This window comes from Spea bombifrons, chromosome 3 (assembly GCF_027358695.1).
Source record: "Spea bombifrons isolate aSpeBom1 chromosome 3, aSpeBom1.2.pri, whole genome shotgun sequence".
Taxonomy (NCBI): Eukaryota; Metazoa; Chordata; class Amphibia; order Anura; family Pelobatidae; genus Spea; species Spea bombifrons.
Genome location: NC_071089.1, coordinates 116590272 through 116603195, shown reverse-complemented (window position 1 = coordinate 116603195; position 12924 = coordinate 116590272). Strand labels below are relative to the sequence as shown.

General features: G+C 38.8%; 1 protein-coding gene across 1 annotated transcript; it reads right to left on the bottom strand.

Annotated features, from left to right (window-relative positions):
• Positions 1–3732: 3732 nt before the first annotated feature.
• Positions 3733–12018, bottom strand: LOC128484173 (tubulin tyrosine ligase 3-like). Its single transcript, XM_053460491.1, has 14 exons — positions 12004–12018; positions 11798–11858; positions 11502–11611; positions 11021–11200; positions 10685–10813; positions 10341–10455; positions 10110–10190; positions 9634–9787; positions 5959–6107; positions 5440–5683; positions 4845–5280; positions 4514–4701; positions 4176–4296; positions 3733–3870 (listed from the first exon to the last, which is right to left on the bottom strand). Exons 1-14 carry the CDS (start codon positions 12016–12018, stop codon positions 3733–3735), a joined length of 2121 nt encoding a protein of 706 aa, XP_053316466.1.
• Positions 12019–12924: the final 906 nt, after the last annotated feature.

Below are 12924 nucleotides of genomic sequence, written 5' to 3'. Positions count from 1 at the left end.
ATTAAATAAAACTGTTAATCTTAAAAGGTGGCTCTTCGTATTTCAAGATTTCCAAAATGCTAACGTGTGGCAGTATGATAAAAAAAAATATATATATATATATATATGCACAATTATACCATAGGACATAGAATATCCTGTCTGTTAATATTTACCAAGTTTTTGCTCGAACTATAGTCAACAGCATTGGAAGTGGTTGTACACATCCATACCAGACGTAAACATGACTGAATTTATAAAAACTCCTGGATTGGATGACTGAGCAGATTAAGGAGGAAAAATAAAAGGCATTTTTGCCCCTTTAAAACACTTAAAAAAAAATGATTGCACAGGGGTATATGCGACCTGAACAGTCCTACACTGTGAGACCCTCATTTTTGATGGAGGGTATTTCTCAGTAGGCTCAATGTACTTTCAGGGCATCAAGCAAGAAAATGGACGGGGTCACACAGCTCATTGGGATTGGTCTTTCATAATGTGTATTAGACTTGTGCATTCTGATTTGTACAGGCTTGTTTTAAAGAAGATTGGCATTCGTATGAATCTCCAAAAATGTGGGAATCCCCGATGAAAGTCACAAAAACAAATTGCAAAACCGATGAAATTTCGATTCAATTTGTTTGCCTGCTTGAGATGCCTCTCTCCCCTTAGCATATTTTTGGGACAGTTGTTGCTTTATCTGGGGTCGTATAGGCTTAAGAAAGCTAAGCTTAGCATTTTTGGCAGTATTCCCAGAAAAGGGTTAAGGTTGAAAGTGGGTACATGTATCAAGCACTCGGAGTCCAATAAATCTAACAGGTGCTGCTTATAAAGTATAAGCAAATGCAAACTCCACTGGAAACAATCGGGGAGAAGGTGCAAATTGTATGTTTATATATGTAATATATATATATATATATATATATATATATATATATATATATATATATATATATATATATACACACTGAAAAATCTTAACTCCGATCACTGTAAAATTAAAGTTTAATAATATCTTTAAAAGCACAAAACCAAAACACCAGTTATGTTAGAGAGGAACAAAGATGAGGAAAAGCAAAATAAAGATCTCAGGGGTTCTGTGGACCTCAAGCTATTTCTACTGGGAGGCTATTCCATGTATCTGCCACCCCTACAGTAAACTAAACCTTCCATACATTAAGAAGACTTTATTACATTGCTTAGAAGTAAAAATCTCAGGAGGGACGTAATTAATATAGAAATGACAATTAACCATTTCAATGTCTGTAAGGAAAGCTGTGCATTAATTTACCTCTACAGACAAGCATGGATTATGTTATTTTTTCTTTGCAGGAAGATGCTGTCTCACATACTGATTCCTTCCTGCTCCCTGTCATCCTGGTCTCTGCATCTGCCAAGAAGTCAGCGGAGATGAGAAAATGGCTGGGGAAGGTAAGTGACCAAATTTTATTTCAGAATTTAATAAAAAGGCCATCTCTCTCTTTTTTTTCTCACTGCTGTTGTCCTCTGTCCCCATCAAATATATACACTTTCTTATTCTCTCTTTTATTCTTATTTCTCTTTCTCTCATTTTTCATTTCTTCCTTTTTCTTTTTATTTATTTTGGCTCTTTGCCTCGTTTTTCATTTTTACTTATTTTCTTCAGTAACTTAAATTTTTTTATCTTTTTTTCTCTCTCTTATCACGTCTCCCCTGATTTCTTTTTTCTTTCTTCACACATCACAACTCACTCCTTGATATCTACCAGACTAGAGTCTCATTACACCTCATACCCTTCACATACCAAGACCATCACACCTCACACACCACTCCGATGAAATTCCACCATCACACCACATCCATCACACAATCCCTGCCTTTCACCTTAAGCAGAGCTAGGATCTACAGCAGATACAAAAGCAGGAAGCAAGAATGGAAAGGAAGGGGCGTGTCAAAACAGAGCCTCGAGGGAGTGGCTGGGAGAGTAAGGGAGTTGATAGATAGATAGCTAGATAGTCCCTCACCTGTGTGTCTATTGGTTCTGGCAGCTGAACAAGGAGCTCCATTCGGTGCCTACCCAGAATCCCTTGTGGTTGTGGCAGCACCATGAGATTTCTGAGGGAAAACAAGCCTTCTGGCCTGTCTGGTGTCTGTAGATGAGTAATAATGCCTCTACTACCCCCTTAATTTTAAGTGGAAGGGTTTCCATCACCTTTACTCACTATAACTTATGTAATGGTATTTCTCGTGCTACCCTAAGCCTCAACTATTAAGCCAATATCACAAGCTCATGCTGACGAGTCCCATTAAGGATGAAACAGCTGTCCATGATCACTGGTCTGTCAATTACGCCTGCCCAGCCAGATGCAAATCTGGTGAGGGGCATTCCATTGAGGCAAACCTGCAATGCCCCAGAAGGGGCTACACAACCTCAGTGTATAGTAACAAATGAAAAAAAATAATTAAAAAAAAATATATAAATATATAGTAACATGTAAAAATGTTTTTTTTATGAGCAAGTCCTACACCTTAGCGCTATATCTTCCCAAAAAATTCCCGCAAGGAAAGAGTTAATATATTGGCATTATAAATGCCAATAGGGTGCCTAGTTTAAAAAAATGTATGATTTGATGGGGTAAATTGAATTGGCCGGCTTCAAAGATGTCCCAAATATTGGACATGGGGTTACAGACTGACCAGATGTCTAAATGGGAAAAAAATACACACCTCACAAAGGTGGCCTTTTACCAAATAATGCAACAAACCCATGCATTTGGGGTATCACTGCGCTCAGGAGATGTTACTGAACACATATTGGGGTGTTGTTTGACAGTGACATATACCAGGAGCGGTAAATGTATACCTGGAGTACAACATGTGTGAAAAAAATACAAAAATTTTTGACTACCATAAAGTTTGACAAAGGCTGGTGGTAGAATTAGTGCATGGAAAGGGTTAAAACCCAGCATTTGAAATACCTTGGGATGTCTAGTATTAAAAAATATATGGTTTGATGGGGTAAATTGTATTGGCTGGCTTCAAAGATACCCGAAATAGCACATGGGGGCAGAATGACCAGATTTGGGGGAAAATGGTTTTGAAATAGCAAAACGCTACTGGTACTTATTGCCCCATAACGTGCAGAAAAAAAAACATAAAAACATTGGGTATTTCTAAACTCAGGAAAAATAGTAGAATCTTTTTAGCAGGTTTTTTCATTGGTTTTTGCAGATGAGTAAAATATCTTTCAAAGAAAAGTGAGAGAAAGTCATTTATTTTTAAAAAAAATCACCATATTCTATCATTTTTATAGTAAATTAGATGATATGATAAAAATAATGGTATCTAAAGAAAGCCCTGTTTGTCCTAAAAAAAAAAAACAATATATAATGTGTGTGGGTACACAAAATGAGAAAATCACAGCTAAACAGCAACACTGAAAAATGTTAAAAGAGCCATTGTCCCAAAATGTACGAGTAAGAAACCGTATTGTCATTAAGGGGTTAATAATGCTTCTACTACCCCCTTAATTTTAAGTGGAAGGGTTTTCCATCACCTTCACCCACCATAACTTATGTAATGAAATATATCATGTAAATAATAATAAATAAAAATGTATCTGACATGAAAATATCCCAAGTAAGTCATTCAAGTCCGTAAAATAAGGTATTTGTCCTGAAAACATGAATGATGGAAAGTCTAATTTATTCTGCGGTAGATGACTTGTCCGCAGTATAAGGAAACATGGCATCTACAGAAAGAGGGATTCGGGGATCACTGGATTCCGCGCATGCGCCGGTGTTCGTCCGTGGCTCTTTTTAGAGGTGGATATAGGTGGTAGCTTGCCACTTTTCGGACCTGACGCACGCGGGATCTTCGGGGGGTGTGGACCCTTTTGTTGGTAAACGGGACCTGTGGAGAAAAGGAATAAGGATGTTTTAGGAAAAGCTTGAGTCATGTGACTTTTAGTTGGTTATACTTGACAATTATGCCCTAAAGTTGTTCTCCACACCCCAAAGATTTCAGGACCACTTCACGTGACGTTTGTGAAGATTGTGAAAAAGTGTTACGATGGGGGTAGCAACTAGGAATCGTTTTCTAGGAAAGCACTTCATTCTTTTAAAGAAACTTGAACTATTGAAAAGCATTCTCTAACACGTCTTGAATAGACTTCTAGATACAAATGTATCAAATAACGGAAGCTGCTGTCTTCTTACCTGTTGTTGCTCCTTTGCCAAGGATCGGTAAGACATTAGAGTTAAGGCGGGGGTTCTTTGCATCCATGTAGCCTCTATCTCTGAGTCCGGTGGAATGATGCAGGCGTAGCGGCTTCTCAGACTGGGGCAGTTTTAGGTCAATTGGTAAATGACCGTGGGAGGCAGATACTCCTCTCCTGTATAATCTACCACCGTATACCTGTCCTGTCTCATGTTTATGGTCCATTCTAGGTGTTTTCGGTGGCGTCGGAGTTAATGTTTTGTTTTCTCTCCCGAGTACCGATGTCTTTGGCCTGTTCGATGACCCAGTTGACGTTGACCTCATTCTAGGTTCTTGCCTGGCCTGAGAAGGTGCTGTTGGGACTCTCGCCTGCACCATCGCTGGAGAACTCTGTCTTATCCTCTGAGCAATCCCCACATTAACGCCGCCACGGGAAGGTCTCTGAGGAGGGGGACGTGGCATCTTAATAGCGGATCCAACCACATGTACATTTCTTCCTTTGAAATGGGGAACATCTACAGGAGCCTACAAGAACCAAACACAGCAAAACATGGTTAAAGAATGTGAAAGGGGTTTGTGTTGTAAAACATGTTTGTCCTATAAAGCACATTAACCCACAGACCAAGTGTTGGGTTAACAAAACATAGAAAGGATACTCAGGGCAATACCTGTTTATAGATGAGCTCGAATGACCCCACATCCGCTTTTGGATCACGTCTCCGATCTAACACCACCTTCAGAGTGTCCTCCTGAACAGCAGGACAAAGCCTGGTGGTCACTGCCGTGGATGGTTCCATGGTTGGACTGGCGTTAATCTCAATTAACCAGGGTTTGAAGTCCTCTCCAAACATGAAATCTGCCCCATATAACTCAAAGCTGTTCTTCCGATGCTCCACCAGATCCTGGGAACTTTGAATAGCATGGATGATGGCAGATTTCATCCCTGGCACAATCACCTCCTTGTAGGCACGACCTTCTCCCGTTTTCTCCAGATGTTTCTGGAACTCGTAGGAGGACCACATGTTGCTCGCAGGTATCTGCGGGTGGCGGCACCTCGAGTTCTTGTAGTTCTTTTGTATGGAGTTATTACAGAGGTGTATGGAGCTGTAGTAACAAGAGAAGACATTTGATGGTATTTAGCTTTTAGGCTCAAGTCAATGAAAAAACTAAAGTTCTCTACCATTCACTACAAAATGCCTTAAATGCTCTATTTTTATAAGAAACTAAAAGACTTAAATAACGTTGATTCCATCGCTAAGTTACCTGTCGAGATTTTCCAGGGAGAAAGTCTGCGATGAGAAGCGGATGTAACACTTTTTGTAGAACCAGATTGTTAAAGGGTTCCAGTCGGTCACCAGAAACCACTGGCGCACATCGAACTTTGTGCCGTGAATGAGCAGCGGCCTCTCGATGTATTTCTGGATGACCCATTTCTCCTCTTTCGCAGTCATGGAATCCCCTTGATCCAGCTCCAGAATGTCTTCTAAGTGATCCATACAGACAATACCTGCGCAGGGACAAACAGTGGACTTTAGAATCATCACAGATGGAAAACATGCTCGGCTTCAAAGTAACAGTAGAAGCAGACACTGGTCAATGTAACCGAACGTGTGAAATGCGCAGGGGTTCCTTTTCAGATGCAATTATATGGGGAGCTATCCTAAAACCATGGGGGCCGTTAATGAATTCCCTGGTCTAGAGGGACGTATATCCCCTTTTTATGGATAATTCAGCAATAGCTGAGGCTCTGTCTCTGTCTCGGTCATATCTGAACCTTCTCACCTCTGCCACGGGACTTTGCTGCTGGTTTCACGATCCAGATGTTCCGGACGCCATCGATGCCCAGCTGCGGATTCACTGCCTTTAACTTCTGCAGCACATCGTTGCACCGAATCTCAAACAGATGCGAGTCTTCAATCGCAGCCCCATCACTGCAACAATAAAAGGGTACAGCTCACAGCCAACACACAAGAATCAGGTCGTAACGCTACATGCTCGCTCGTTATGTTATTATGGTTATGATCATACATGTTCGCTCGTTATGTTATTATGGTTATGATAATACATGTTCGCTCGTTATGTTATTATGGTTATGATCATACATGTTCGCTCGTTATGTTATTATGTTTATGATCATACATGTTCGCTCGTTATGTTATTATGGTTATGATAATACATGTTCGCTCGTTATGTTATTATGGTTATGATAATACATGTTCGCTCGTTATGTTATTATGTTTATGATCATACATGTCCGCTCGTTATGTTATTATGGTTATGATAATACGTGTTCGCTCGTTATGTTATTGTGTTTATGATAATACATGTTCGCTCGTTATGTTATTGTGTTTATGATCATACATGTTTGCTCGTTATGTTATTATGGTTATGATAATACATGTTCGCTCGTTATGTTATTATGGTTATGATCATACATGTTCGCTCGTTATGTTATTATGGTTATGATAATACATGTTCGCTCGTTATGTTATTATGGTTATGATAATACATGTTCGCTCGTTATGTTATAATGTTTATGATAATACATGTTCGCTCGTTATGTTATAATGTTTATGATAATACATGTTCGCTCGTTATGTTATTATGTTTATGATCATACATGTTTGCTCGTTATGTTATTATGGTTATGATAATACATGTTCGCTCGTTATGTTATTATGGTTATGATAATACATGTTCGCTCGTTATGTTATTATGGTTATGATAATACATGTTCGCTCGTTATGTTATAATGTTTATGATAATACATGTTCGCTCGTTATGTTATAATGTTTATGATAATACATGTTCGCTCGTTATGTTATAATGTTTATGATAATACATGTTCGCTCGTTATGTTATTATGGTTATGATCATACATGTTCGCTCGTTATGTTATTATGGTTATGATAATACATGTTCGCTCGTTATGTTATTATGGTTATGATAATACATGTTCGCTCGTTATGTTATTATGTTTATGATCATACATGTTCGCTCGTTATGTTATTATGGTTATGATAATACATGTTCGCTCGTTATGTTATTATGGTTATGATAATACATGTTCGCTCGTTATGTTATTATGTTTATGATCATACATGTCCGCTCGTTATGTTATTATGGTTATGATAATACGTGTTCGCTCGTTATGTTATTGTGTTTATGATAATACATGTTCGCTTGTTATGTTATTGTGTTTATGATAATACATGTTCGCTCGTTATGTTATTGTGTTTATGATCATACATGTTTGCTCGTTATGTTATTATGGTTATGATAATACATGTTCGCTCGTTATGTTATTATGGTTATGATCATACATGTTCGCTCGTTATGTTATTATGGTTATGATAATACATGTTCGCTCGTTATGTTATTATGGTTATGATAATACATGTTCGCTCGTTATGTTATAATGTTTATGATAATACATGTTCGCTCGTTATGTTATTGTGTTTATGATAATACATGTTCGCTCGTTATGTTATTATGGTTATGATCATACATGTTCGCTCGTTATGTTATTATGGTTATGATAATACATGTTCGCTCGTTATGTTATAATGTTTATGATCATACATGTTCGCTCGTTATGTTATTATGGTTATGATAATACATGTTCGCTCGTTATGTTATTATGGTTATGATCATACATGTTCGCTCGTTATGTTATTATGGTTATGATAATACATGTTCGCTCGTTATGTTATTATGGTTATGATCATACATGTTCGCTCGTTATGTTATTATGGTTATGATAATACATGTCCGCTCGTTATGTTATTATGGTTATGATCATACATGTCCGCTCGTTATGTTATTATGGTTATGTTAATACATGTTCGCTCGTTATGTTATTATGGTTATGATAATACATGTTCGCTCGTTATGTTATGGTTATGATAATACATGTTCGCTCGTTATGTTATTATGGTTATGATAATACATGTTCGCTCGTTATGTTATTGTGTTTATGATAATACATGTTCGCTCGTTATGTTATTGTGTTTATGATAATACATGTTCGCTCGTTATGTTATTATGTTTATGATCATACATGTTCGCTCGTTATGTTATTATGTTTATGATCATACATGTTCGCTCGTTATGTTATTATGATTATGATAATACATGTTCGCTCGTTATGTTATTATGATTATGATAATACATGTTCGCTCGTTATGTTATTGTGTTTATGATAATACATGTTCGCTCGTTATGTTATTGTGTTTATGATAATACATGTTCGCTCGTTATGTTATTATGGTTATGATAATACATGTTCGCTCGTTATGTTATTATGGTTATGATAATACATGTTCGCTCGTTATGTTATTATGTTTATGATAATACATGTTCGCTCGTTATGTTATTATGGTTATGATAATACATGTTCGCTCGTTATGTTATTGTGTTTATGATAATACATGCTCGCTCGTTATGTTATTGTGTTTATGATAATACATGTTCGCTCGTTATGTTATTATGGTTATGATCATACATGTTCGCTCGTTATGTTATTATGGTTATGATAATACATGTTCGCTCGTTATGTTATTATGGTTATGATCATACATGTTCGCTCGTTATGTTATTATGGTTATGATAATACATGTCCGCTCGTTATGTTATTATGGTTATGATCATACATGTCCGCTCGTTATGTTATTATGGTTATGTTAATACATGTTCGCTCGTTATGTTATTATGGTTATGATAATACATGTTCGCTCGTTATGTTATGGTTATGATAATACATGTTCGCTCGTTATGTTATTATGGTTATGATAATACATGTTCGCTCGTTATGTTATTGTGTTTATGATAATACATGTTCGCTCGTTATGTTATTGTGTTTATGATAATACATGTTCGCTCGTTATGTTATTGTGTTTATGATAATACATGTTCGCTCGTTATGTTATTATGTTTATGATCATACATGTTCGCTCGTTATGTTATTATGTTTATGATCATACATGTTCGCTCGTTATGTTATTATGATTATGATAATACATGTTCGCTCGTTATGTTATTATGATTATGATAATACATGTTCGCTCGTTATGTTATTGTGTTTATGATAATACATGTTCGCTCGTTATGTTATTGTGTTTATGATAATACATGTTCGCTCGTTATGTTATTATGGTTATGATAATACATGTTCGCTCGTTATGTTATTATGGTTATGATAATACATGTTCGCTCGTTATGTTATTATGTTTATGATAATACATGTTCGCTCGTTATGTTATTATGGTTATGATAATACATGTTCGCTCGTTATGTTATTGTGTTTATGATAATACATGCTCGCTCGTTATGTTATTGTGTTTATGATAATACATGTTCGCTCGTTATGTTATTATGGTTATGATCATACATGTTCGCTCGTTATGTTATTATGGTTATGATAATAGGTAATAGATCGCGCCGTGCGGCGTCACTTACTGGATGATATGATAGTAGCTGCGTAAAAACTCGTTCCGCGATGCTTCGGTGACGGCGGGAGTCTCTGTATCAATATCTCGATGTTCCAATGTAGCGAGATACGATTCGCAGGCCTGCAGGGCAGTGACGACAACCTGAGCCGGGACGCGGTTTTCTGGGTAGAAGAAGGAATGCAAAATTACATGAATTAATTGGAGCTTTTTGCATTTTCATCAGTATAATAGTCCTAGATATTCAATTCTCGACACATTAGTGCTCTCTTTTTCACGTGGATTGAAGAAGAGACCACTGAGTTCCAGAAAGCTTTTATAACTAAATTTTTTCTATGCTGGTCTAATAAAAGGTCCAACTTATTCGCTGGCCAGGGACGGATCGTCCTAGTGGGTAATCAGTCGCCCTGATACCCCGCTGTTCATTGGGATGCGGTGTATCGTATGACTGTAAATATCACATACATTTTATTAAACCCCACTCACCGGTCAGACTGATGGCGCTCCTGTGGTGACCTCCGGAAACCAGCTTCAGGATACTCTGGGCAGCAGTTATCCAAAAGTCGTCTAATGGGGGAAAAAATAGATTTTCACAAATGAATAGCAATATACGGGGCTGCGATCCACACGATGTATCGGGGCTCTAGAATTACATCCAGATCCGGCCCACGTATCAGAATTCAGAGAAGACACGGTTACCACGATAAGTATTCTTACCCATAAATGCTTGCTTCTCGTCGACATCCCCGAGTCGGTAACAACGGGGGAAAAAGGCGTCGGGATCAGCGGCAGCGAACCAAGGTAGATTTCTTAAATTCACGCACAAGCCGACCTAGAAGAAAAGCCATTCATTTTATTTTCTTATTTCTCATCCGAGATCTATTAGCTCAGTTGAGTGAGCGGAGATCGAAACAAACAGCGAGTTTCACCCCATAAATAAGCAGCCGCCAGATCGTTCTGTGTAGGGGGTGTTTCCAGAACGGGGGGGGGGGCAAATAATGACCTACAGGTTATGTAGGAATAATATAGTGGGGGCAGGGCAGCTCCCCGGCGTGGCTCACCTTGGTTGTGATCGCGGCGGCGTGTGCGTAGTGGTTCATCATCTGATCCTTTTGTTGGTAACGACTGCCCACCGAGTCGCGTCTGACTGTCCACAAAAAACTGGGGTCTTCGTCGCGGACAAGCCATGACTACATGGGGAGGAAAAACACAACACGGGTTACATACATATACATATATATTACCAATGGTTATTCAAAGCACCCAAAGAACTCAAAGCCACAACAGGAGGGAATGTATAACGGATACAGTTATTCTTATCCGCCTTCAGTCTTTAAAAGGAACCCAAAGATGATTCCTTAAAGTCATTTCTGTTAATATATAAATGAAATATTTACCGCAAGCTTGTGGGAATCCTCCAGATCACCGTCGTCGTCGTTCCAACTTCCAACGCCTTTATACTTGTCTTTCTTGGGACGCTTTGTAAGGTTGGGGAGCTCGCGCTCAACCCATCCTCGCTCCCGAAGACATGCGCGGATCACTGGGTACGGGCCGTGGATGGTGAAGATCTTTTTCTCCTGTATGGGGGGGGGGTTAAGAGAGGAGATGCACATTGAAATATCATACTCTGAACACGCTACATTTTACATACATGTATCAAAACGAGAAACATATCCATTAATCCAGAAATAAAGTACTGTTGGGATGAAATGTGGCGAAATCACCATGGAAACCAGTTTGCGACATCATAGACCTTAGAGTTCTCATTTAGATCATACAGTAACACCCTGGGCTTCATAATGCATGGAAATGTTTCTATAGAGGACTTTCTGTATATGACATCATCTAACTAAACCAGTAACGGTGACTTCTGCTGACCTTCACGGCGTTCTCCGCCAGGAGCTTGGCCTGTCTCAGTTGATCCGGATTGACGCTCGAGGGAAGGGTTCCTTTAAACGGACGCCCATCAGAAGAAGATGTTATTATCTCTAGAGAAACAAAAAACAATAAAATTATTTCTGTTTTGCCTTTTAAATGGCACTCCGTGGAATAACTCTGTATATGAGTATGCGCGCCGGTGTAAATATATCCGTAGATACGTATTTATTACGCATAGCGGCAGTAAAGTATTTAGTAAATACAGTACAGATCCTGTGAATAAAAAGGATTCCTACCTGTTACGGGTATTCCTTTCCCAGTGGGATTCCCCCTTCCTCTCTGCGATTCAGAAGAAATCTGGGGGGGGAAAATTGAAAGAAAATTAAAACAAACAAAAAAAAAATCCCTATGATTAATAAAATAGAAAAACAGAGGGAGGAGAGGGGTTAATGTTTCGCTATTGAATGTATAGATTATTCGAAATAATAAAAGTGAAGGGTACCTTCTGCACCACCATGGTGGCGGCTGTCTCAACCGGTGATGGGAGTATGTTGGACGCTCCAAATATGTGTTCTTTTAGAAAGAGACACACAATCTGCCGGGGTACAGGGTAAAAACACCCACCTGCGTGGGTATGACGGGTAGCTCCGGACTCAGGCTTGGCCCAAGTTCGGGGGATCGCTAGCGGTTTGCACAAACACTAGACACTATCCAATCGCGTTCAGTTTGAAACTGACACTGGCGGCTCCGCGGAATGCCGCCCCTTTTATTGTGGCTTGCGCGCATTGTGACATCACAGACAGCAACATTCTTATTGCATCAGCAACACTGCCTCTGCAGTCTGAGGTAAACCAGGGCCATTGTGACATCACGGGCAGCAGCATTTTCGCCTGCAGTCTCTTGTGGGCATTTCCCAGGACGTTTAACCCCTTCAGTGCCAGCATGATGTGCAGATATGTGAAGATAATAATGCAGGTTTGAGGAGGAACTATCTGTGCACTGATTGTACCCCCAGACTGTACCCTTTACTTACAGCCTATTCTACCCCCTTACTGTGCCCCCTTTCCTACTGTCTTTTATTTATTATACCCCTTAATTGTACCCCTGGAAAAATAATTCCAACCCCAATGCGACCAATAAATGTGTATTTATACGTAAATGCATAATAAATATAGATGGCGACGGATAAATATCGTCTTGGATTTTCCAGCCTTTCTTCCCAAAGTGAGCCAAGGTGTATAAATTATTATCAGTGAAAGTTTTTGTGTATAATATTCCCCAACTACATCTAGATTGTAAGCCTGTTTTTCACCGGTCCCTTATCTTTTATTTTTCTGGGTGGGAATGATTACGTCGTATTTGTTATGTCGTGCTTACCCATTGTACAGCACTGCGTAACATGACGGCGCCATATAAACCAATA